Source organism: Hyperoodon ampullatus (genome assembly GCF_949752795.1).
Source record: "Hyperoodon ampullatus genome assembly, chromosome: 13".
In the NCBI taxonomy this organism is placed as follows: domain Eukaryota; kingdom Metazoa; phylum Chordata; class Mammalia; order Artiodactyla; family Ziphiidae; genus Hyperoodon; species Hyperoodon ampullatus.
Window position 1 is genome coordinate 67,116,601 of NC_136926.1, and position 25,357 is coordinate 67,141,957.

At 35.8% G+C, this 25,357-nt stretch overlaps 1 protein-coding gene across 1 annotated transcript in view; it reads left to right on the top strand.

Moving 5' to 3' along the window:
• ME2 (malic enzyme 2) overlaps nt 1–25,357 on the top strand; it is a gene marked incomplete at its 5' end in the record, with an annotated part of 41,612 nt that overhangs the window by 10,372 nt on the left and 5,883 nt on the right. Inside the window, 10 exons of the mRNA XM_079718116.1 lie at nt 57–206; nt 2,581–2,656; nt 4,073–4,234; nt 4,547–4,650; nt 7,167–7,276; nt 7,372–7,469; nt 7,767–7,880; nt 10,409–10,523; nt 13,163–13,305; nt 18,995–19,097. Of these exons, the coding sequence (XP_079574242.1) occupies nt 57–206; nt 2,581–2,656; nt 4,073–4,234; nt 4,547–4,650; nt 7,167–7,276; nt 7,372–7,469; nt 7,767–7,880; nt 10,409–10,523; nt 13,163–13,305; nt 18,995–19,097 (1,175 nt within the window). The remainder of the gene's footprint in view (nt 1–56; nt 207–2,580; nt 2,657–4,072; nt 4,235–4,546; nt 4,651–7,166; nt 7,277–7,371; nt 7,470–7,766; nt 7,881–10,408; nt 10,524–13,162; nt 13,306–18,994; nt 19,098–25,357) is intronic.

Here is a 25,357-nt window from a genome sequence, read left to right on the forward strand (position 1 = left end):
AAGTCTTTAGTCTAATGCTGGCTGAAGTAGACATTATTTGCTGTGCTTAATTTCAGGTACATCTATATAATGGGAATACAAGAAAGAAATGAGAAGTTGTTTTACAGAATACTACAAGATGATATTGAAAGTCTAATGCCAATTGTATATACACCAACAGTTGGTCTTGCCTGCTCCCAGTATGGACACATCTTTAGAAGACCTAGGTAAGGCTTATTTTTAAAAATATATTTGCAAATGACTATTGCGTAGAAAAAACATCACTTTATAGCCCCTATTACATTTCTATTTTATGTGTTGCAGTCTTATCCAACCACATTTCCCACCTCACAAAAGCTTAATTTGGACCAAAAGGGATTAATAAAAGTATAACATGTCATATCTTTTATTTTGTGGAAATACCATCATTTATCCCTAACCTTCTTTAAGTATTTATGATTGTTAAAGGAAATGTGCATTTTTGTACCAAAAAAAAAAAAAACCCCACAGTATTCTTAATTTTGGTGGCATATTCTGCAGAATAATCATAAAACTTTTTGACAATCTGGCCAATTAAGAGATAGATTCTCATTTTTTATCAGCTTTATTTCTATTGTTTGTCCTTTTTTATGAATTTACACAAATTTTACTTTCAGATAGTTCAAGTACCTCCAAATATTTTAAGTGGAAAGGGTAATGGAATGAGCATTGGCTCAAGTCTTTGAATAAGTTACTTTATTCCTCTGAATCTGTTTATCATAAGGTAGGAATACCAGTATCTTTCAAAGAGCTGCCGAGAAGGTCAGATGAGGAAACTGATGTGACAGTTTTTTGTAAACTTATAAGCATTGTATAAATGCTATTTTTACTTAATTTGAGTTTTCTTGTCTGTTCCTCTAACCTGTAATCATTTTCCACAATCCTTATGTTTTTCCCATGTCCTGCTTACATATTGATACAAATGTAGAAATTCAAACACTGTGTGATAGCATTTATCTTCAGTCTCCTCATCTAGTCTAGTGGCTTTCAAACTTTAATGTGCGTATGGAACATCTGTGGGACTTACTTAAAATGTTGATCCTTGCCAACTTTCCTCTCCTTCCTATTCCCAAGATTCTGATGAAAAAGAGAAAGGTCTGGAGGTCCGGATTGTAATGAACACCGTCGGTGATGGTGTTGCAGGTATTCCCTGGAAGACACTTTGAGAACACTGTCTGTTCTGTCCTATGTGCTGCCATCGATTAATATGTCTAAGCACATCTGTGGTATAACCCAGCTGTTCAGCTCTTTTATAGTTTCATTTTCACTTATAATAGTTCCCAATCCAGATTAAAGGACAAAGGAAAACAAAAAGATACTGATGCCTGGGCCCCAACCACAGAGATTCTGATTCAGTTAGTCTAGAGTTGGGCCCAGGTGTTGCTGTTTCATAAAATCTCCTGGTGTGATTTTGATGTGCACCCAGAGTTGAGAACTCACATGAGACATAAAGAGCTTTTGGGTGAGGGCAGAAACTGTGTATCATTTGTGCAGTGGCAGTGGTTTTTTTGTTTTGTTTTGTTTTTTACATAGAAAATGGTCAGTAGGTCTTGGTTGTTTAAGTCCAGGCTAGTTAAATCAGAATCTCTGGGGGTAGAACCCTGGCATTTTAAAAAGCTCATCAGATGATTCTGCTGTGAAGCTCTGGTTGAGAAACTGTTTAAACTGATTTAAGCTGGGGTAGTAATGCCAAAGTTCAGATGTCGATGAGAAGAATGGATAAGCAACAAGGTCCTACTGTATAGCACAGGGCACTATATTCAATAGCCTTTGATAAACCATAATGGAAAAGAATATGAAAAAGAATGTATATATCTATGTATAACTGGATCACTGTGCTGTACAGTAGAAATTAACACAACATTGTAAATCAACTATACTTCAATAAAATAAATTTTTTAAAAAAGATATCAGTGAGAAAGTTAAGAATCAGTTTGAAGGCACTGGGAGCCCATTGGCCCTCGTCTTTACTTGGCCTGTTTTCTAGAACCTATGTTTCTTTTTTCTGTCTCTCTTCCTGCCTTCCTCTCTTCCTTTTTTGAAATCTGGATTATCTCAATTGGATAACAATATACAGTGTTTAAAATAACTTTTTCCTTTTTCCTAATGCTTCAAGGATGTATTTTTTATGGGAAATTACTAAAGTTTTCTTCTCTCCCTTCCTGCTCCTTCAGGTTTCAAATTTTCAGTTTCAGTGACTTAACAGTAGTTTACTTAGCCTTATCGTGCTTTCCTGCATTGGTGGGTTGTCTTTATATTGCTTTTTACTGGAGGTATATTGAGTTTATTTGAATAGGAGATGTGGATACATTTCTTCTTGGGTAAAAATGATCACATCATTTAATAATAACCTTTGTTGCAGCTACTATGTGAACAATGCAATTACAGTTTGAAGTGGTTGAAAATATTTGAAAATAAACCTGTGTGACTTAGGTAAATCTGCTTGGAAATGACAGTGTCTTGATGTTTTATTAAAATATCTAAATATTCCAATTATGAACAAAAACTTAGAAAAACCCAAAAACTGTTGTGAAATGCAAAAGTGTTTTTGTTCTGTTGCAGGGGATTATTTATTTCAATCTCAGACAGAGGTCATGTTAGATCAATTGTGGATAACTGGCCAGAAAATCATGTTAAGGTACTAATAGCACAACCTTCCTTTCACAATGTTTTTTCTTTCTATGTAAGTTACCTCTTACAAGGTAAAATTTTCAAGAACAGTTTTTTTTCATTGTTGCTCTGATTTATTTTGTACTTGCATACATGTAGATTTAGTGCTTTGAGGAAATCATGATAGTAATTATAAAGTGGGTTACTGGTATAGAGTTTGCCCTGGGAAAGCAACTGGACCTAGTAAGGTGAGCCTGTTCACTTCATTACCACTGGTATCTCCTGCCTTCTCTATATTCCTTTACTTTTTCAGTTAACATTATTCTAGGTAAAGAAAATACATTAAAATGCCATAAGAACTTTTATTCTGGTGGGCAGTGGGGAGGACTCATTAGGTCTTTTTTCTTCTAAATCTAAGATAGATTTGATCCTTAAGCAAATGTATCACTCTTAGCATTTCAAATTTAGCACATATAAACAGCTGTCAATCTGGCTGTCTTTCATAAAACAAAAACTAATGACTTATTTAAGACCTTTTGGTAGGCTTTAGTGTTTATTACAGGCAGTAATCTTACTTGCCTTTATTGTGCGTCTTCCTCACCAAAATAATCTTTGATGAATTATCATTTGTTCTAATAACCTAAAAAAAATTTGGTCAGATAATTAAATTCATAGTATCCTCTTAAAACCTTGTAGGTGTATTTTTTATTCTAGATTTTTTTCTCCATTGCTAAGGTTTTTCTTGTTTGGCTTCAGTTATTATTTGGAGTAACATGTTATTTCTAAACTCTTTTTTTCTCTTAGGGTTCATCTTTATCAGAAGTTCCCCTCCCCCCTTTTTAGTCATTGTGAACATATTCAAGTTGATCCTCTACTCAGAAGCACTCTACTCCTAAACCAAAGACACAGGGAGATCAAATCTAGTTAATTCTCCTCTTTACATCTAGATTCTAGAAACCGTAGAATTTTAAGTACTCTTGGTTGGTTAACTTTGAAAGCTAGTTAAGAAACAATTTTATTTTTAAAAGTGAGAGTGAAAATATGTGAAGAGAATCTTCTTTTGTGGTTTTCTGTTTTGTTTTTAACAGTAGCTTTTCTGAGATAAAATTCACATACAATGCAATTCACTGGCTTAAAATGTAAATTCAGTCATTTGTAGTATATTCACGGAGTTGTGCAGCCATCGTCATTGAGAACATTTTCATCACAGCTCCCTCATCCCCACCCTGCCGGAAAAGCCCTGTACCCATTAGTGTCACTCCCCCCTCAGCCCTAGACAACCACTAATGCACTTCTCTCTCTGTAGATTTACATGTTCATGTGAATGGAATAATCTAATACGTGCTATTTTGTGATGAAGAGAATCTTTTTATGAATGTGTTTCTTAAGTGCTCCATTTTGGACAACTTATAATTTATTTTACTTTATTTTATTTGTAATTAAGGCTGTTGTGGTGACTGATGGAGAGAGAATTCTGGGTCTTGGAGATCTGGGTGTCTATGGAATGGGAATTCCAGTAGGAAAACTTTGTTTGTATACAGCTTGTGCTGGAATACGGCCTGATAGATGCCTGCCTGTGTGTATTGATGTAGGAACTGATAATCCAGTGAGTAAAATCATTTTCCCCCTTTGACCCTTCTCTCATATTAAAAAAAAAAAAAAAAAAACTGCTTTATTACATTCCTCTTTTGAAGAAATATAAGAAGAGAAAATTCTGTGATTAGATATTAGCCTTTGTCTTAAACGCCTTTTAATATTTATGCAAATAATAGTAAATTAATACTATTGAGTTTTTTGAAGAAGGGCAATAAAGTTTTAAAAATTATTAACTTTATTTTACAATTTTTGTTTTATAGAATATGTTTAAATTGGTTATATAACAGAATGCTTTTATTTTTACGTTTGTTCTGTTTTATAGGCACTCTTAAAAGATCCATTTTACATGGGTTTATATCAGAAAAGAGATCGATCACCACGTTACGATGATCTGATTGATGAGTTTATGAAGGCCATTACTGACAGGTATTTTTTAAAAGTTTGAGTATATGAAAGCATCTCTTAAAAAAAAAAAAAGGAACCACAGTTTTGTTTTCCTTTATCTTTTGTGAAGATAGGTAGAAGGAGATTAAATTTTGGAGAACTTAGGTTCTTTCCTGCCTGATTCGATGTGCTGATGTGTGGTGATACCCTCTGCCTTGCCTTCCTGAGTTATCTGACATCTTGAGCACACTGAAATCTTGAAGTCTGCACTCACTGCTCCTAAAATACCCTCACTGTGCAGTTCTTTCAGCCCTTGGCATCCAGGCCAACTCCACCATTCCAGTGAAACTCTTGTGCAGCTTTCGTGTTTTAAATTCGCTGACCATTTGGTCTTCTTCTCTCTCCTCCTCTTTGCAGCATCTGACCAGGTTTTCCACTCCTACATCCTTGAAAGTGTTTTCTCTTGACCACTAAAAGACTTTCCTAACTTGGTCTTTCTCCCACCTTTTTTCTTTCCTTTGTCATCTCCACTGTTTTTTCTTCCTCTCTTATTAAGTGTGGGTGAATACATAGTTCTCTTCTCTTCTCATAGTCTTGTAAGCTATGACCTTTATGCACGTGACTCCTAAGTCCATGAATACCCATCTCTGTAGTCCCACCTCCCTCTGAGGCTTGCGTTTCCAACAGTTGGAATCCTCCATCTAGACATTTTGTTTCTCCTTCATATTCATGTCCAGAACAACACAACTCCTTCCCTTTCTAAATTGCCTATCTTCCATAAATCCAGCCTCTAATAATGGCATTAACATGCACCCTGTTGCCAGACCTTTGATCTTGTTCTAATCTTTGACTCTTTCTCCTCCTCCATCAACCCCGTATAGTGTCACTCAATCCTCACATCCAGTTGGTACTATCCCTTAAATGCTTCAGAAATATATCTCCTCTTTTCCATTGCCACAGCCTTTCTGCAGATCCTCATCTCTCTTTTGGATTCTTTAAAACTTCCTCCAACTTCTCTCCATTTCCTCTCCACCTTACCACCAGATTAGTCTCTTAAAAACATGCACTTTGTTATATCATTCTTTTGTTTGAAATCTATCAGTGGTTTCCTGTTGCCATAGGGTAAAGTCCAAACTCTTTATGATCCAGCCCTGCCCTACCTTGTAGATTACTGGTACTTGGAAGATAGTACAAAATTAACTCCTGGGCTTCCCTGGTGGCACAGTGGTTGAGAGTCCGCCTGCCGATGCAGGGGACACGGGTTTGTGCCCCGGTCCGGGAGGATCCCACATGCTGCGGAGCGGCTAGGCCCGTGAGCCATGGCCACTGAGCCTGCGCGTCCGGAGCCTGTGCTCCACAACGGGAGAGGCCACAACAGTGAGAGGCCCGCGTACCGCAAAAAAAAAAAAACAAAAAAAACTCCTTTTCAGAATCAAAGTTGACATATCTAAAACTAAACTTTTTATCTTCCCCAAAATTGCCGTCTCCTCCCCTTCCCCTCACTTCCCTACCTTGGATAATCAGATAGTATCTCTTAGTCATCCACCCTGCCTTCGCATTTTAACAGCATCTCCCTCCCATCTTTCACCACGATGAGGTGGTCCTCATCATCAGCTTCTTTTTGTTCATTCTTTGTCCCTTTCACTTCCTGTGGCTTCTGCTTCAAATCTTCTTGTCATCCTCTCATAATAGCTGCCTAGCTATTTTTCCTTCTTTCTCATTTCTCCCCAGGTTGATATATGCTGTGTATCACTGGCAGGTTTATCCTTCCTAAAGGGAGTCTCAGATGAATTCTTCCCTTCTCTAGCCTTCAGTGATTCTAGATCAGATACGGAATAAAGTCCCCATTCCCTAATTTTGCATTCAACATTCTCCGTTACCTGGCTCCAACCTACCTTAACCAACTTCTCCCTTATACTTTCATATAGACCCTGAAATATATAGCCAGACTGTTGAAAATTCAGGGTCAGCAAAATACACCTTGTTTTTCTTTCTACTGCTTTACTTTTTGTTGTTCTTTCAAGACCCAAATAAAGTCCCACCTCCTTTTCAAGCCTCCCCTTACTCCACCCCACCAAGACGATTGATATCTTTTTCTGAATGCCAGTCAACTCATACAGCAATTATTCTTTAACCTCTTATTTAATATATACTTTCCTGTGTTGCTGTTTAACTGTGAATGTAATGAAAATTCACATATCAAATATATACTTTTTGAGACTCAGAGACAAAATCTCTTTCTTTTTAGGAAGTTACTTGTGCTTACATGTGCTGGACACCCTCCTAGGCACTTGGTAATAGTTTATGCAGATTAATATCCCATAGGTCCATCATAGTGCTACATTCATTTTAAGAACCCCATACATTTTTCTGAATGAGTAATAGAGTTTTCTACATTTTGAGTTCTAGTCTTTCACAGACTCTGAAAATTGCCAGATGGCCTTAAACGAACTAACTTTGTACATTATTTTAAAATGTGATCATAAGGACTATTAGACAGGAAAGCTGTTTAAAAGTGGTATTTTCAACACAACTATTGTGGGCTTTGCTGTTTTTAGATATGGACAGAACACACTTATTCAGTTTGAAGACTTTGGAAATCATAATGCATTCAGGTTCTTGAGAAAATATCGAGAAAAATACTGTACCTTCAATGATGATATTCAAGGTAAAGCAAAAGAAAACCTTAGGTTTTTGATGCCTACTTAAAATTTTTTTTAATGTGCCTACTTTTTACTTTACAATGTTTTACTTGTCTTACAGGGACGGCTGCAGTTGCTCTAGCCGGTCTGCTTGCAGCCCAAAAAGTCATTGGTAAACCGATCTCAGAACACAGAATCTTATTTCTTGGAGCAGGAGAGGTAAAGTTCCTGTAAGCTTTTAGGATTGAAAACCAACATTCTCCTTTAGAATTGGAAAATGGGATATAATGAACTTATAATTTTGTTGAGATAGAGGGTATAAATTCAAGATCAGTGTTGTGAATAAGTAATGTAAAATGTTTGGAAAGAATATCACAAAGAATCAAGCTTTGTGTGCTTTGTAAGGGAAGAATAGACCCAGTATTCCTCATAACATATACTTCTCATAAATAAAGTAATTTAGTATTGCATCATACTGTAGTCCTTATTTTTTAAAATTTATGTTTTGTTGCACAGGCTGCTCTTGGAATTGCAAATCTTATAGTTATGGCTATGGTGGAAAATGGCGTCTCAGAAGAAGAGGCACGAAAGAAAATTTGGATGGTTGACAAATTTGGTTTATTATTTAAGGTAAGGTATTTAAAATTTGGAGAAGCAAAAGAATGTTGTTATAGGGATATGTTTAGTTTTTTTTTCATATTCAAATCATAATCTCTGTGTTGGCACCAGACTTATTCCTTCTTGCTTTATTCTCTGACTCTTGACCCGTCTAAAACCTAGTGGTTTTTCATAGGACTTCAGAAGTTTCTAATTAAATCATTAGCAGGACATCTGATATTTGAGCAGAAATTCTTTAACAGTTTGGAGATCATAATCTCCTGTAGCAATCTCATGGAAATCTAAGGACCTTTTCCCCAGAAAAAGGCACATATTCCTAAGGTCAAATGATGGATAATAAAGAGTTTTATCCCAGATCAACTTGGTATCCTTTGGACCGACCTGCCTTCCTATCATTGATTGCCATATTTAGTAGCTTAAGAAATGCCTTATATCTTATACTGTGTAACACATTGAAATGTAGGTACACTATTTCATAGTTGAACTTATCCAGTACACAATGTATTTTTGTCATATATATTGATATAGAGCTTACTTGTCATCTACACCTTTGGGCAAGCTTATGTTAGTGTACTTTGCTCCAGTTCTGAAATCTTTTCTTAATTAGTACCAGTATTCTATTAGTACAGAAAATGAAATGAAAAATTAAAGTATGTGAATGAAAAATCTTGAATGTTTAAATTATAAATAATTTTTTAAAGTATTTTAAAATGTACCAGACATGGTGATAAGACTTTACAGGTATTATCTCATTTAAACTTAAAAAAAAAAACTCATTTGATCTTATCAAAAATTGAGTGAAATTTTACAAATGAGGGAAAGAGGTTTAAAAAGGTCAGCTCACTTTTCCAAGATCATCACCTTATAAGTGATGGAGGTAGGATTCACACCCAGGTAGCCTGACTGTGAATCCTATGCTCTTAATCATTCAACTGTGCCACCTCCCAAAGCTGTAACTGCCATATTTGCTTGTATGTAAGATGCAAGGATTACAAGACATTGTACTTGGAAGGCTATTGGGGGGTGTATCTGTTTTTACTAGTACACAATTATGTTGGCGTTTCTTTTTGTGATGTTGGTTTTTATAAATGTTTTGTGATTCTTTATCATATTTGTAATGAGTCGAGCTTAGAATGAATACAAGTGAGAAACCCTGTACATCTGCAAGTTCAGGGTATATTTTTCTTTTAAGATGAGTTTTAGGCTTTGTATCTCTCCTGAGGATCCAAAACACTGCCCTCCTTTTGGAGACTTTGAGAGTTTCCTGTTGAAGCCCTCATGGAAGAGCTGTGGTCTTCCTGGGAGCAGGCATGTGAAACCACTGTTCTGAGAACTTGGATCTGTTGAGGCTGTATTTCACACGTTTAGTTACTTCCCAACCAAGTGATGATGGTGTGCTACTTTTCCCAGCCCCTGCTGGTCCTTACCTGGGGTTATTCTGGAGTTCTGATGGAAAAAGTCACCTTTGCATGGGAGGTCTTCTCTTTTAACAAAATAAGGATTTCTCAGCCTGGTTGCTTTTTGCATTCCACATGTTTTTTGTCTGCTTTACATTGTTGAGAAATTCTTCATTGTTCTAGTGTGTCAGTGGTATATCTCCTGCCCTTGTGACACTACTAAGGAGTTAATTTTTACAGCTTTTGACCTGGGATTTGGTGAGGAAAGTATGTTCCTTCATTCAGCTATCTTGAACCCAAATTCCCTTTTCCTCTTGTTTCTGAACTTTTGGTAGTGTAAGTCCATCATGTCTATCTGAAATTCTGAAATCCTAAAAACTCTGAAATCCCTGAGTTTTTCTTGAAATTCATTTGGTAATAAATCTGACAGACCTGAACTTACCTACTAACTTTGGTAGCAAGACCAAAGAGGGTATTTCTAATCTTCACCTTTTGTACTTGGTGTGACTATTCATAAGTTCTGTTCAGTTGTGGAGTGCCCATTGCGAGGGTATTTGTGATATATTATCATAAGACAGTTCTAAAATATGAAATTCTGAATTTTAAAACACAGCTAGCCCAGATAAGGGATTGTGGGCCTTTGTGCCCTGTTGGATTTAGGAGGACTTCACAGAGTAAATGAGTTTCTGAGAAGGATTAGTAAGTTTCTGGTTATAATGGAATTTGATTTGTGTTTTGTATCTGGGTTTATGAGCAATATGAAGATAGAATTGGAAGATATGGGTTAAAAAGAAAGGTACATTGGGCTTCCCTGGTGGTGCAGTGGTTAAGAGTCCGCCTGCCGATGCAGGGGACACTGGTTCGTGCCCCGGTCCGGGAAGATCCCACATGCCGCGGAGCGGCTGGGCCCGTGAGCCATGGCCGCTGAGCCTGCGCGTCTGGAGCCTGTGCTCCGCAACGGGAGAGGCCACAACAGTGAGAGGCCCGCGTACCACAAAAAAAAAAAAAAAAGAAAGAAAGAAAGGTACATGAAAATGAAAAAATATTCTTACTGTAGAAACAATATGTGACTTATAATGATGTCTTTTCAATTAATCCTTAATAAGCAATGACTAAAAAACTGTATTTTATCTAAAAATTCAGGGGCGGAAAGCTACAATAGACAGTCATCAGGAACCATTTGCTCACTTAGCCCCAGAGAGCGTACCTGATACTTTTGAAGATGCAGTAAATAAACTTAAGCCTTCAGCTATAATTGGTAAGTAAAGTTGTTGTCAAGTCATTCTGTTACTTACCTGTGTAATGCCAGTCATAACTTCCATGCAGGATTACTCAAAATGAAATGACAGATTTTACCTGGCTTTCAGCATATATAATGTTTTCTATGATAGCTTTTTTAAAATTGAAGTATTTCTGATGTGCAATATCATATAAGTGACAGGTGTAAATGTAGTGATTCACAATTTTTAAAGGTTATACTCTATTTATGGTTATTATAAAATATTGGCTATGTTCCCTGTGTTGTATGTGGTAGCTTTTAGGTACAGTGTGTAAAGTTTTGTTAATGGATGTTGCCTGTACTTTTAACTTCTAGAAGCTGTGTGATTGATCATGCTTTGCTTTTAGAGTTGGTATGACTGGTGGGCTCAAAACCTGAAAAAGCCCAAGGTTATTTGACAGACCAAGAAAATCCTATGCAGTCAAAGATTTTCATTGGCAACAAAGCTGTAAGCCTTTGGTATGTTTTAAGAGTCAGGCGTTGCATAGCTGACATCAGACTATGCAACATGGCATTAAGTTCAGAGCAGAAAATGTAAAAGTCTTTAAAAGAGGGACTCTTTCATTTCCTATATAGCTGTAAGATTTGAATCTATAATTTTTCTTGTAATTTTGCCAATTTCTTGGAGGAACCCTGTGGAATGTTAAATAGTAAACTTACTGTTTTAAGTCTCAAACAGTCTTTATGGTTAGGAAAAGGATGTCTGTATTAGCTTCTTCACTGATTAGAACTCATAATTTTTTAGAGTGAGAAGTAATCTTAAAGATTGCAAGTGTGTCTCTCTCAAAACTCAGTATGGAAACCTAAGAATCTGTCCATTGACTCAGTCCCTGGAGGGTCAAGGAAACAAAAAGAAAAAAATGTTTAATTCTTTTAGAGCTCATGGATTCCTAAGACTATGTCCACATACTTCCACATGGGGAAACACTGAGCAGAAGTTCCTTTTTTACATGAGAAAAACAAGCACAGAGATGTTAAACAACTTGCCTAAGATGTGTGAACATTTCATATAGCCGGTAGTGACCGAGCAAGCACTAAAACTTTGGTCTCCAGATCAGTATTTTTCTCTATTACATATCAGTTTATAAAATGGAATTTAAAATTTCTTTGACTATTGAATGTAAGTCTTATTGGATGAACTGTGTAAACACTCAGCCGAGGGAGGCATTGCTTGGTCATCCCCAGATTCCCACCATGGGCTAAGTATTCTTCCTTCATGCTGTGCTTCTATGCACTGCATGCTTAGCACCTGTTACAGGTTTTCTGATTTTCTGTTTACTCTGTTGTTTTTTCTCTCAACTATAAGCTGCTTGCATTATGCTCATTTTTATATCCTAATGGCCTAATACAGTGTCTGAGACATTGTAGTGGCTTACTAAAAGGTCATTAAACTGAACTCTATCAAGAAAGTGGATTGTGGGGCTTCCCTGGTGGCACAGTGGTTGAGAGTCTGCCTGCCGATGCAGGGGACACGGGTTCGTGCCCCGGTCCGGGAAGATCCCACATGCCGCGGAGTGGCTGGGCCCGTGAGCCATGGCCGCTGAGCGCAACGGGGGAGGCCACAACAGTGAGAGGCCCGCGTACCGCAAAAAAAAAAAAAAAAAGAAACTGGATTGCTTTAGTCAGGAAGATCTTTTATTGCTTCTGAACTCCTATTATTTTATAATGAATACCACAGAGTTTAACAAGTTAACATTTGAGGTGCAAGTTTTTAATTAAAACAGTTTTTTTAATTGTGGTAAAATACACATAACATAAAATTGGCCATAACCATTTATAAGTGTACAGTGAGGTAGTGTTAAGTGCATTCACATTGTTGTGCAACCAATCTCCAGAACTCTTTTTACCTTGTAAACTGAAGCTCTTTGTGTACCTGAAACTATCACAACATTGTTAATCAGCTATACTCCAATATAAAATAAAAAGTTAAAGGGAAAAAAAAAAAGCTGAAGCTCTATGCCTTTTAGACCAGTGGTCCCCAACCTTTTTAGCACTAGGAACCGGTTTCATGGAAGATAATTTTTCCACAGACCAGGGAGGGGGGATGGTTTTGGGATGATTCAAGCATATTACATTTATTGTGCACTTTATTTCTATTATATTACATTGTAATATATAATGAAATAATTATACAGCTCACCGTAATGCTGACAGGAGGCAAAGCTCAGGTGGTAATGCGAGCAGTGGGGAACGGCTGTAAATGCAGATGAAGCTTTGCTCCCTCACCCGCCGCTCACCTCCTGATGTGCGGTCCGGTTCCTAACAGGCCACAGACTGGTACCAGGCCGTGGCCCCGGGGTTGGGGACCCCTGTGTTAGACAACAGCTACATGATGGAGGTAGTCTTATACTCTTTTTTTTATTGCCCACAATTTACTAAATCTGGGGTAGACAATAAATATTTAAGTGAAAAATTTTAACATTTTATTGTTTCTCTTTTCAGATTTAAGATTGGAATTATCTCAGCAATGCAAAATCTTATCTTTGTAATGGGATAAGCACAGGTCTTATATTTACCTGTGCTTTTGTTTCGTTAAACCTATTATAGAAATGCTATTGAGAAGGCTATGTTTTACCTGTAAAAAAGTTCCTTTTTTTCCCCCCCTTATTTTATTACAGGAGTTGCAGGAGCTGGCCGACTTTTCACTCCTGGTGTAATCAAAGCCATGGCTGATATCAATGAAAGGCCTATAATATTTGCATTAAGTAATCCTACAGCACAAGCTGAATGCACAGCTGAAGAAGCATACACACTTACAGAGGTATTAATAATAGTGTGAATTGGTTATGTCTATTATTTTCCCTCTATTAGCCTATTAGTTATACATTCTTGAATAATTCTTTTTATGGTTGCTCTAGAGATTACAGCATGTATCCATGGATCATCAAATTCTGATGTAAATTATTGCTTGTATCAATTCTGGAAAGCAGTTACTTTATATATCCATTTTAACACCCTCAGGCCTTTTGTGCTATTGTTGTGCATTTTAATTCTCTCTATATTTTAAATCCCCAAAGACATTCTTTTTGTTTTAAACAAAAATTATTCATTTAGATTTACCTACATTTTAATATTTTCTATTGCCATTGTGTCCTTCATGCATACCTGTGCTTCTATCTAGGATTATTTCTTCTACCAGAAGAACTTACTTTAAGTGTGGGTCTGATGAATTCTCTAGATAATTTCTTTATTTTGCCTTCATTTTGAAGGATATTGTTTCACTCTGCATATGAGTTGGTAGATACTTTATTTCAGAACTTTGAATGTATCATTCTTTTGTTTTCTGACTTCTGTTTTCTTTTTGATAGACCATTTTGTCTTCCGTTTTAAGCAGTTTTTCTGCTATGGACTTAGATGTGGTTTTCTTTGTATTTATTCCACCTGAGGACTGTAGAGCTCCTGAATCTGTGGTTTAATGTCTTTTTGGACACATTCTATCTCTTCTCTTGTAGGACTCCAGTTATGTGAACGTCAAGACTTTTTCACCATATCTAATATGTCTCTTACACTATTTTCTATGTATACCATCCTGTTTGTTCTCTGTGTTTCAATCCTGTGATTTTCTTTGGACTTACCTTCCAGTTTGCATATTCTCTTTTCGGCTGTGCTAAATCTGTTGTTAGGTTCTTAATTTTATTGTATTTTTCACTTGTGGAATTTTATTTCATTCTTTCCATAATTCATTAATTTAGCGTCACAGCCTTAAAATCACGTATTATAAAAATAATCAATTTATAAATACTACTTTCTTGCCCTCACATGTCATGAAATATTTGTTTTTACCCTCTTCACATGTATCTTCACCATCATAGGGCCATTCTTTTGAGTCGTGTGACAGCTCTCTGGAACAAATTTTTACTTTCATCTAAATTGTTTAAAATTTAGCTCTTTTGAATTCTTTGACACTGCCACTGGGTTATATCCCAGTTAAAAGTATCTGCTTATATACCGTTAGGACAGTTCTTTTTCCCTTACTGTTCTGTAGAGATATATTTGTAATCTCCACAATGTAATCACTTTCTGTATTGTTCTTGCAAGTGATCTTTAAGTGACTCTAGGAAGTGATTTTTTTCTTTTAAGTTGGTTACAATGTTGTGTTAATTTCAGGTATATAGCAAAGTGATTCGGTTATATACTTTTTCATTTTTTTATACTTGTTTCCATTATAGGTTATTACAAGGTGTTGAATATAGTTCCCTGTGCTATACAGTAAATCTTTGTTGTTTAGGAAGTGATTTTTAAAGCCTTGTTTACAGTGATATATAGGAGTAGTAATTGTTAGGTCATACCCTTGAGAAAAATTAATAAATTTGTTTTTGTCTCTATTAAAAGTATTTTATTATGGAAAATTTCAAGCATATACAAAAGTAGAAAGAACAGTATAATTAACTCCCATGTACCAATACCCTGCTTCAAAAGTGATCAACTTATTCCCAATCTTGTTTCTTCTACATCCTACTCACCTTAGATTTTGAAGCCAGTCTCAGACATATCATTTTATTATAAATATTATAGTATGTCTCTCAAAAGTTAAGGATTCTTTTAAAAATATAATCGCAGTATTATCACACCTCACAATTTTAACAATATTTTTAAATTACTTATTTGATTCTTTTGTATAGCTTTGAGTTCTCTGCTAAAATTTTGTCTTGTCATTTAATTTCTTGAATATATGAATCATAATTAAGGTTAATGTCTGATAGTAACAAATATCTCACTCTCTGTGAGTCCATTTCTATTATCTGTCTTTCTTCTTGGTTATCCAGTTCTTGTCTTTTTGTAAACCTAGTTTTACTTCTGTCTTTCACTTCCTTATTGAGTGCTACGTAGTGTGGATGAAGAATAGTAGGAATAATTTGACGCTCGGAATGAAGTTACCTTCCTCCATAGGAGCTTTGCCTTTCCTTTTGGAGGCTGTCAGCCTGGGGCAGCTCCATATAATTCAGCAGGATGTAGTCCATGGGAGGCCTCATCTGTTTCCACAGTGTACATTTTCTCTTGGGTATGAATCAAAAACCCTGGTATATATATATATTTTTTCTTTTCAGTATTGGGTCTCTCACTGTTGTGGCCTCTCCCATTGCGGAGCACAGGCTCCAGACGCACAGCCTCAGCGGCCATGGCTCCCGGGCCCAGCCGCTCCGCGGCATGTGGGATCTTCCCGGACCGGGGCACGAACCCGTGTCCCCTGCATTGGCAGGCAGACTCTCAACCACTGCACCACCAGGGAAGCCCAAACCTGGGGTATTTATCAGCACCCCTCACCCATAGTGGTCTCTGAAGTATACTTTTTCTCTCTCTGTCATCATGAGACTCCTGATAACTTCAGTGCTCAGGCACTTAGCCACAGATTTTCCTTTTGAAATCACTCACCTGAAGGAGGAAAGCTTCAAATGCTGGGCCCGAATACCTTGCTTTCCTCTTTTTTTGGATCTTGACTGTCTCCACCTCCAAGCTCTCCCTATCTTGGTAGCACTCCCACTTCCTTAAAACATATTTTTAATATATTTTATCCAGTTTTTCTCATTGTTACCAGAGGGAGAATTGGTGTGAAACAACCTAGAAGACTATTGCCAAAGTAGAACTCTCAGAACTTTCTGAACTTAATATTCATGCTCTTGATATATTTAGCATTGTTTTTTTCTCATTGTTATAAATTTTATTTTGACACATATATTCTCTCAAAATTCCTTTTGTTTCTATATTGCCACTTTGTGTTAGTCAAAATAAATTCACTTGACTAGTGGCTTCCAACAGTTATAATAATTACTGAAACTTCTAATAATTATTGAAATCTTTTCTTTTGAACTCATCCACAAAGTCAGCATACAGATATATTAAAAAAAAATCAGTCTCTTTAGTATACTGTCTTACTTCTTTACCAAAGAGTGGTATTAATATTAGCTTGATTGCTCATCCTCTTCACCTGTCTTTACTACTTAAAACTAATGGTTATTGCCCCCCAAATTAAATCTTAGTCTTACACAAAGACTAGTTGATAAATATACTCCATGTATTATGGGTCTTGGCATTTCCAAAATATGAAAAATGTAAATGTTTTGGGCAGTAGTAGTTTATCAGTAGAAGACTTCAAACATTTAAGAATTTTATTTTTTGAATTAATGTTATTGTAATAGATGTACACCGTTTGAATGAATAAAAATTCCTCAAGGAAACCAGTTTGATGATATACTGTATCGGTTCTAAGATGCAAATTTTCTCACAATTTTTATAACTTTGAAATTGTGTTATCTCTTAAAAATGGTAAAAAAGCATTGTGTCATAGTTTAATTTTACATAATTTTTTCTTAGTGTTACATAAAATAATGGCATAAATGTATGTATTTGTAGTTACTGCTAAAATTTTAAGTGTCCTTTTGTTTTTGGTGGAGGGATGTCTCAGTGCTAGTCTAACACCCTCTGCTGCTTAGGGAGAAAAATACGTTTAAAAAAAAGTGTTTTCATATTTTAATGGCCAGTTGCTCAAAGAACAAAGAATAGGCTAACCTGGACTTCAGAATGAGAATACTGTTATCATTAAGTTCTTGCCACATTTAAGCTATAGGGTGATTATGAAAGAAGAAGAATTAAAAAAAAAAAAGATGGCCTGTTGTGACCACCTAGAGGGGTGGATTAGGGAGGGGGATGCAAGTTGGGGAGGATATGGGGATATATATACATATAGCTGATTCACTTTGTTATACAGCAGAAACTAATACAACATTGTAAAGCAATTATACTCCAATAAAGATGTTAAAAAAATGGCCTGGAGAAGATGAACTGCTGTTGAATCTTGCCATTCTAGAGAAGATGCCCAAGATCTTTCTAAATCTCCAAATTTACTGATATCATGAGGACATAACATTTTCCCCATAAAGAGCTATATTGTATAATCCACTTTATAAATCTATTAAAATTAATGGTGGCACAAAAATAATCTATATTATTATATACATTGTGGTAACTCGTATGGCATTAACCATGATCTTCAAAGAAACAAAATTTTTGTCACAAATAAAACTAGGCTTAGAACAGGTAGAGAATGGTAATAACTATCTGTAGAAAATTCTATAGCTTTCTGGAGTTGTAGGTCCAAGACACTCACCTGGGCCCACCACTGGCACAGTTGACTTGCTTCTACACATAAACCTGAGGTCATTTTGAAATTGAAAGTATGTCTTATAAAAGTAATAATTACTACACATGGTAGATCTTCAGGTTGTCCAAAGGGTCAAATTCTTGAGTGCTAAATCCACTAATGCCAAGGGTCTACTATATTTCAAAGAATAATCACTCTTGCTATAATACACATCTGTAGATGTAGGGAAAAGTAAAGCATTATCTAAACACTTAAAATAACTCTGTCAAATGTTTAGGTGTCATGTCATTTTGTGCATCCTACTGTGTGGAGATAGTTCAACTTTCTGTGAATCACCTTTTAACTTCATCTAAGTAGCTGTTTAAACATGACTTCCTTTAGTTATACCTCAAGTATTCCAAGATAAGTAATCCTGTTTGAAAACTATTGTTTTCTTGCCTTTTTTTTTTTTTTTTTTGGTCAGGTAGGGGTGCAACAGATGGAATTTGTGGGGGAAAGTTATGTATAAAGGATTTATAAATTAACCTTCAGGTACTTTTCAATTCCATGGGCACCAAATTCTCTTAGAAATACTGAAGGTGCTAGTAAAATGTATTATATGCTATTATAGAGCACAGTACTAAAATTGATGGATACAACAAATTTGGAGACTTCCTTTTCTTTAACAAGACAACATGCCATGTTTTTCTGTGACTGTGGTTATACCATATACCTGTTCTATAAACTGCCTATCTGGGGGGCATTGTAGCATAATAGAAAACCATGGGTTTTTAGAGTTATAAAAATCTGGATTTAAATTTAACTGCTACAGTTGTGATGTGTGACTTTTTACAAAGTACTTGGAAATATTTAAGCCTTTGCTTTCTGAGATTTTTTAAAAATATATATTAGTGAAATGGAGATGATAATCTCATAAGCCTTCTATGTGGGCTAAATTAACTGAGTTAACACATTTAAAGCACCTGGTACAGAGCCAGAATCAGCAGATGTACAGTAAATGGTAGCAGTTTAATTTTTGATGTTTTCCCCTCATTCACAGATGTTTATAGCAGTCTTTATTATTAGGGATGATATTTTTTTGCTGTCTACATTTGTTAAGTTTTAAAGGAAATGGAAGTGTCAGGTTTTAAAGAATTTATTAATGGACTTTTTCAACTTTGAATGCTTGCTATGCATAAAACAAACCTTATTCTAATAAGGATTTGAATGAGATAATTATGTTATATAGTAAATTATGCCTGTTTTGCAAGTAGTATATTGGTCTACTACAGGGTTTAATTTTGTTTTAATTCACCTCAATTTTCTAGTCCACAGAAAGTAACAAAGTTGAGGTTATTTCATTTCTCAACAGGGAAGATGTTTGTTTGCCAGTGGCAGTCCATTTGAGCCAGTGAAACTCAGTGATGGGCAAGTCTTTACACCAGGTCAAGGAAACAATGTATATATTTTTCCAGGTAAATGCCACCATTATTTATGTTATAGAGTAATCATTAATAATTACATTAAAATTCCTTATGAAATTCTTTAGAATTTAAGATTTAAAAAACAGTGGTATTTACAGGATTTTGCTATGAATGTACAGGAAAACTCAAGGAATTCAGCAAATCCAACTTGCTCTATTTCTCCTGAAAATTTATTTATTCATACCATTCATTAAATTTGTTTTTATTATAGAAATAAAGTAGTACATGGTTCATAAAAATGCAAAAGGAACAGAATGTTAAAAAATTACTTAACCTCTTTATCTTTCCTTGGTACCTCCTTATCTATCAGCTATAACCACTGTGGTTTCCTTTGAGTTTTTCTGATGGTTACCATCATGACTGGCATATTTATCTCCCTTATCTTGATTCTTCCAACTCTAGACTGTATGTGTGAACTTCCAACTGTGAAATCTAAGTAATAGTCCACACGTAATACCTAATACCTCCTAATACCTTGCTTTCTCTCTCTACCTCTCAATTTCTGTTACTACTTTTAGCTTTCCTGTTAGTTACCTTTATATAATAAAGAGCTTTGGTAAGCAATTTAAGACAGTTTTTATTAGCTTGCCCCAGTGAAAAATGAAAAAAAAAATCTGGTATTTAGCTTTCTTATATCTTCTTATTTTCTCTCTCAACTATGGTTGGTGATATTTCTACATTGCAGAGAAATTTTTTTGAAATTTACATTGTGTTCTGTTGTTTTCCATGTTTTGTCTCTGGATTGATTCTGAAATTACATAACTATGTTATTCATGTCTAAACAAGAGTGTGGTTTGATAAATACAGTAGAACCTGCAATTCTAGATCAACAAAATTTTTGACACTCAAAGTCTTTTAAGTGTCAAGTATAATGAATCCTCCTCTAATTTCTTGCCAGCTTCCTTCATTTCATCCTGATCCTGTCCCACAGCAAATCATTTCTGTGGTGCTTCTCTCTTGCCCATGTACACTCTTCGTCTTTGTGTTGGTCTCATTTTTCTGGAATACATCTTTGAATAAGTCTTTTTATGAAGCATGGATGAAAACTGAGTTTTTATATATCTGAAAATGTCTTTATTTTGTTCTCTCGCTTGATGGTCTGGTTGGGTAGAGATTTGTAGATTCAAAGTCATTTTTTGTCAGACCTTTGGAAACATTTCTCCATTCACTTTCAGTGGCCAGGGTTGCTGATGAGAAATCTGGTGTCAATGAGATTCTCATTCCTTTATACCTACTAGCTTTGTCTCCCTAAAAATGTTTCAGTGTTTTCTTTATCTTTAGATTTCTGAAATATTAGTGGGATGCATCCAGGTTTGGGCTTGATTTCCATCTATCATGCATGTCTGCAGGTGGGCCAATTCACTATATTTTCTCTTCCAAAGGATTTTTTGTTCTGTCTTTTCCCCCCCTCATTTCTTTCCTTTCATTATTTCTGTTTTTCCCTTATGGAACTTGTGTTAGACCATGGTCAAATCCCTCTGTTGCCCTGACTTGTAACTTTTATTCATATTTTCTTCGCCTCTTACCTTTTTTGTTCTATAATATGGGGGATTTCTGTGGTGTTTGTTCATTTATCTGTATCTGTTTTGGTTTCCTTTTTCCTTTTTTTTTTAGCACTTCTAGTGTATGTTTTGTTTCAACAGTCTTTTTTTATTATGGAAAATTTCAAACATATACACAAGTAGAGGGAATAATGAAATCCCATGTTCCATTCTCCCACTTTTTGGCAGTTATCAATTTGTAACCAGTGTTATTTAATCTATACTCCCACCCACTCCGCCTTCACTGGGTTATTTTAAAGCAAATCAGAGACATCATATAATTTCATTAATAAGTACTTCAGTATGTGTCACTAAAAAAATAATTTTTAAAAAATTAAACATAACCATAATAGTGGTATCACACCAAAGGAAATAAATAATAATTGCTTAATATAATATCATCAACTCAGTAGGTTCAAATATTATTTTTTACTCTCAATACCTTTTCTTGTCATGGAATAACTTTTTAATAGCCACTTTTTTAAAGCTTGCAGCATCCTTTCAGATCTCTCCTGAGAGTTATTAAGATTCTTTTAAATATTTCTTCCTTTGTGCTGTTTATTTTCCAGGAGTTTCTGGTAATCCTTAGTTTATTCATTTTAATGAAAGAATTATGTTGAGTAAAATAGTGTTTTGGCATGAATTTCCTTTGTACTTGTGTCTTTCTCCTTGTGGGCATCTCCCTGAATAACTGACAGCAGGCTCTAAGATTTTAGGACAGATTTATAGCACACATAGGCTGGCATCAAGGAAGCACGTTATTATAACTGTTGTTAAAATAAAGATTTTGGGCCTGTGAATATCCTAGTGCACTTTCGTCCTTTTTCTAGTGCACTTTCCTCCTTTTCCCCCAGCAGAATGGTTGTGTAGAGTTCCGTTCTGCTTGTCTCTTGAGATCTAGCATCTGTAACAGAAACTCTGCCATCACTGAGAACTCTGCCATCACTTGTAGAACTTGATAATGTTCAAAATCAGTCTGTTCCATCCAACAATATTTCTCTGGCATAAAGACCATGAAAAGAATACTTCTCTGTTGATTTTAACAAAGCCATTTTTAATATCGTATTTGACTAACAGAGAATTTGGCAGTTGATTACTTTTATATAACATTTCAATGTTCTAACTTTATTAATAACAGTTATTAGGACTATAAATATAGACAAAAGAATGACTTGGTAGCAGAGGTTAAAATGGGCTTAGAAACAGGATTGGCCAAAAGAACGATCAAAAAGCAGTTAAAAACTCAAGGCTTGGGCTTCCCTGGTGGCGCAGTGGTTGAGAGTCCGCCTGCCGATGCAGGGGAAACGGGTTCGTGCCCCGGTCTGGGAAGATCCCACATGCCGCGGAGCGGCTGGGCCCGTGAGCCATGGCCGCTGGGCCTGTGCGTCCGGAGCCTGTGCTCCGCAACGGGAGAGGCCACAACAGTGAGAGGCCCACATACCACAAAAAAAAAAAAAAAAAAAAAAAAAAAAAAAAAAACTCAAGGCTTTGGAAATGTTTGAATTACCTACTCCAGCAATTATACTTGGATGAACAACACAATTAAAACCTAAAAGGGCCAGAGCCTTCCTAATCAAGAAGAAGTGACCTAGAGGTAAAGCTGTGCTTTTCATGGAGAGAGGTCAAGAGTTGGAGTCTGGCACCTGTAAAGGATGGGATGCTAGTGAGCCACCTCCCACTTTGGGCTGAAACCTTAAAGGACTATACCTTGGAGTGTGGGTATAGTTTGCACTTGAGGTGATCTAGAAAACCTCAAGCCTTTGTTTTGGCCTACCAGTGCCCACAAGTGCCTGGCAGAAGCAAGCAGAAGTCTTCTCTGGTACAAGATAACACTATCCTATTCCTCAAGTTACTTTTACAAATAAATTTTCAAATACAACCCTAGTTAAGAAATAAAAGATAATGAAGCACATAAAGAGACAAGCCAACACAAGCCGAAGTAGCAGATACAACAAAAAGAAAACTCTGGAACTCTAAATATCAGACAAGTGCTATGAAACAAATGCGCTTATTATGTTTATGGGATAAAAGCCAAGCTTGAAAAATTCAGCCAAGTAACACTAAATTCTACAATTGAAAAATACAATAAATTAAGAACTCAGTAAATGAGGCTTATAACAGATTAGACCAAAGGAAATTAATAAACTGGAAGATAGGCCAGAAGAAACGATCCAGAGACCAAAAAAAGGGGAAAATATAGAAAAACAGATATATACCGTTAATTGATATACATTTAATTGAGGTCCCAGAGGAAGATGAGAGTAAGTGAAGCAGAGGCAATATTTACAGGCCTCATGGCTGAGAACTGACAGATGACATCACTACACAATACTCAGGAAGCTCAGTGCAATCCACATGGGATAAGTAAAAAGAAATCTACATCCAGTAACATCCTTGTGAGGCTTCAGCAAACAACAACAAAGAGAAGACTGAATTCAGCCAGAGCAAAAAGATTTCCTACAAAGGAATAATTGTCAGGCCAACTGACTTCTCAACAGCAACAAGATGCCAAAAGACAGTGGAGTGACCTGTGTGAGTGGCTTCTACAAAATACTTGTGAAGCTAGAGCTCATTACGCAGTGAAAAGCCCCTTCAAGGATTAAAACAAAATGAAGATATTTTCAGAAAAGGAAAAAAACAGGATTCACCATCTGCGGACATGTAAGAAAGGAAAGTAAATTCTAAAGAGTATTCCTTAGGCAAAAGACAAGTAATCCCAGCTAGAAGCTCAGAGATGTAGGAAAGAATGAAGAGCAAAGAAAGTTGTGAATATTTGAGTATTCAAATATTAAACAAAAGGAACGTTTTATGTGTAGGGCAAAACAATAATGACATGGGATTTTGAAAGATACAGAGACAAGATTAAAAGGCACAACAATAATACCTTATTGGTTACATAGAGTTAAACTGTTAGGAGAAACTTCCATTGTCTGGCAGGAGGGCAAACTAAAAATTAACATGAAACTTCGATTAGAATGCATGTTATAAATTTTAAGATAACCACTAGAAGACTAGAAGAACTTCCAAACTATGATAAGAGAATATTAGGGGAGGAAATGAAATGATTTTTCTTTTTTAATCCAAAAGGCAAGAAAGAATAGGAAAGGGAATATGGAATAGACAAACGTAAGAAGACAATAGATTTTGCCCCAAACATTTAATTAACTACATTAAACATAGATGGAATGAATACTCAACTTAAAAAAATTATCTAGAGGCTGGATTAAAATAATGAAGCTATTAACCACCATAATCCTCTTCCCATCCCTGAGTAACTGAGTTACCATACTTCCCCACTCTGGCCAAAGACTGCTGGGATACTCTTTGAATAGTGTGAAACCCGAATAGGGTTTGCCATATTTGTGCTCATAGCAATCAATTTTTTAAGTTCCTAACTCTTACATATGAGAAACACTCAAAGAAAGGGATTTTAAGGAAAATCCCTTATATGAACAGTTTATTTCATAAAAGAAACTAAATAGACAAACAGAAAAAAGCAGTTTATGTGGGGAAATGGAATGTTAAAAAAAAACTATCAATATCCTCATGGAGACAAATATTCCAGACACAAGACAGAATTTTATTTAAAAAAAATTAGAAAACAAAATGAGCTCTGGAAAATGAGAAGTTCAGTAGAAGGATTATAAGAAAAAGTTGAAGAAGTCATCTGGAAATAGAGCAAAGATCAGAGGATGGAAAATAAAGAAAAGAAAATTAGAGGACTAGTCCAGGAGGTACAATATCAGAAAGTAGAAATTTCAGGGAGAGAGAACAGAAAAGTGGAGGGAAGGAAATTATCAAAGACTTCATGAACATTTCCCCAAATTGCAAGACCCAAATTTCCAGATAGGAAGGGCCCACCTACCAAGTGCCAAATATGGTGGGCGAAAGTAATGCACCTCAAGGCACACATTGTGAAATTACAGACCATTAGGTACAAAGAAAGATCCTACATACTTCCAGAGATGCAGCAAAAAGATAATTGTTGAAAAAGGATCTGGAGTCAAATTGGCACCAGACTTCTTACCAACAATGCTGGAAGCTGTGAGGTATTGAAATAATACCTTACAATTCTGAAGGAAAATTATTTCCAAACTAGAATTTTAAACCCAGACAAACTATCAAATAAAGTGGAAGGTAGTAAAAACGTGTGTGTGTGCGTGTGTGTGTGTGTGTGTGTTGGGGTGCTGGCGGGGGCTCTTCAAAAATGCAAGATTTCCAGAAATGTATCTCCTATGCACTGTTTTTCAGAAAACTACTGGAGAATATATCCTACCCAAAAAAGGGAGTAACAAAAATCCTAGGAAGAAGTGAGATTTAGGAAATGGACTCAACTTAGAAGCAAAGGGAATCCCCATGAAGATGAAGAGAGTTTCCAGGATGATAGCTCCATATCTGGAATAGAGAGCAACCAAGCCAGATTGGAATTTCAGCAGAGATTTATTCTCGAGGATGAAATTAGAGAAATGTGAAATAGCTGAAATTACGAGATGATTTAGACAACTAAATGAATAAGTGTCTCAGCATGAAGTAATTTTAAGTACCAAAAAATCAAAGGCAAAAGTAGGACAATAACTTTAGGGAAAACAAAAAGGCAGAAGAGGAAAAGTTAGGATATAATGTTAATACACAGCTCAGCTGTGAAGAGCACTTATGAAGTCATAATAATATAAACACTGAACACTGATTCAACCAAAATTATGCTCTAAC